Source organism: Pundamilia nyererei, unplaced genomic scaffold (assembly GCF_000239375.1).
Source record: "Pundamilia nyererei isolate P.nyererei 1_Seehausen unplaced genomic scaffold, PunNye1.0 scaffold01657, whole genome shotgun sequence".
Classification (NCBI taxonomy): domain Eukaryota; kingdom Metazoa; phylum Chordata; class Actinopteri; order Cichliformes; family Cichlidae; genus Pundamilia; species Pundamilia nyererei.
This window is the reverse complement of record NW_005189058.1, coordinates 6781-8013: the sequence shown is the minus strand read 5'-3', so window position 1 is coordinate 8013 and position 1233 is coordinate 6781. Positions and strand designations below refer to the sequence as shown.

The 1233-nt window shown below is 37.6% G+C and overlaps 1 protein-coding gene across 1 annotated transcript in view; it reads right to left on the bottom strand.

Moving 5' to 3' along the window:
- The window catches only part of LOC102209465 (probable polypeptide N-acetylgalactosaminyltransferase 8), a gene marked incomplete at its 3' end in the record, with an annotated part of 4062 nt that overhangs the window by 2244 nt on the left and 585 nt on the right, over positions 1-1233 (bottom strand). The window contains 2 exon segments of the mRNA XM_013908153.1: positions 368-554; positions 990-1156. Of these exon segments, the coding sequence (XP_013763607.1) occupies positions 368-554; positions 990-1156 (354 nt within the window).

Here is a 1233-nt window from a genome sequence, read left to right as displayed (position 1 = left end):
ATATAAGATCCCTTGAAAAATTATATAAATGAAACTTGTATGTTTTGGATACTTACTAAAACAATATATGAAAGTGGCCACTTTCATTAGCAAATCATATGAGCCTTATTCACTATATGAAGTAGGCCAAATCTGATGCAAGTCTTTTATAAGTTTTTTTCTATTTCTTTTCCGTTTGGGATGGCCTCAAGTCAGTGGTAGAAGTTTGTGATTGGTAAAGATATTTATGTCATAAATATCATATATAAATGTTTTCTATACTGCAATGTTGTAATATAATTAAAGAAACTATTAGAAATGTCCTAATAACAGAAAATAAAACACCTAAACAAGTGAATGAAAGCATATATTTCTGCCATGTTCCTACCACATCTCATGGACTTCAATGTGTGCGTCCAGGATGGCCACCACGTCAGCAGTAGCAGCCCTCCACCCAGATACTCTGGCATAAGCGAGACCTCTCTGCTCACTGTGCCTCACTCTCACAATACGGAGATTAGGGTTCTCCTGCTCAAGCGACTTCACATAAACGTCAAGGTCACCCTTCAGATTTTCTGAATGGAAAAGAGAAAATTATTCGTTGTTTTTTAGTTTTTTGTTTTGCTTTTCCCTGAATTTTCGGCTGGGTCAGTTATACTATAGTCAGTGATTGCAATCTCTGCCCTGCAACAGACAGGCGACATGTTCAGGGTGTAAACTGTCTTTAGCTGTATGAAAGTTGGGAGAGGCTTCGGAAGCTTCAACCAAGCACGAAAACTGGTTTGACTACAAACATGCATGACATGCTTGTGATTGATTACAAGTGTTTTGTACATCTAACAAATAATCTTTATTTAGCTTCCAATGATTAATTTGAACTGGTAGACATATACAGGAAAGGAATGTGAGGGGCGTGTACATAAGACAACAGGTACATTGTCAGTCTGAACTCATTGGCAGTAATTTGCATGGCCAATAATTAGAGTTGTTTTTTAAAATAACCAATTTACCATTAGAACTATGGTCATCCACCATTATTATCTCCTTCAGCAGGTTTTCAGGAGTGCGGTCGATGATGCTGCGCAGGGCTCTTTGGAGAACAGACAGGGCTTCATCCAGGTAGATGAGCACCACACTGAGACTCGGCAGGTCCTTGGGGTAACTCTTTTTCAAACACCTATTTATTAAAAGAATTATATGAAATGCCACTGTATTTGTTCAGAAATATGAAATATTTAGCAAGCGATAAATTGG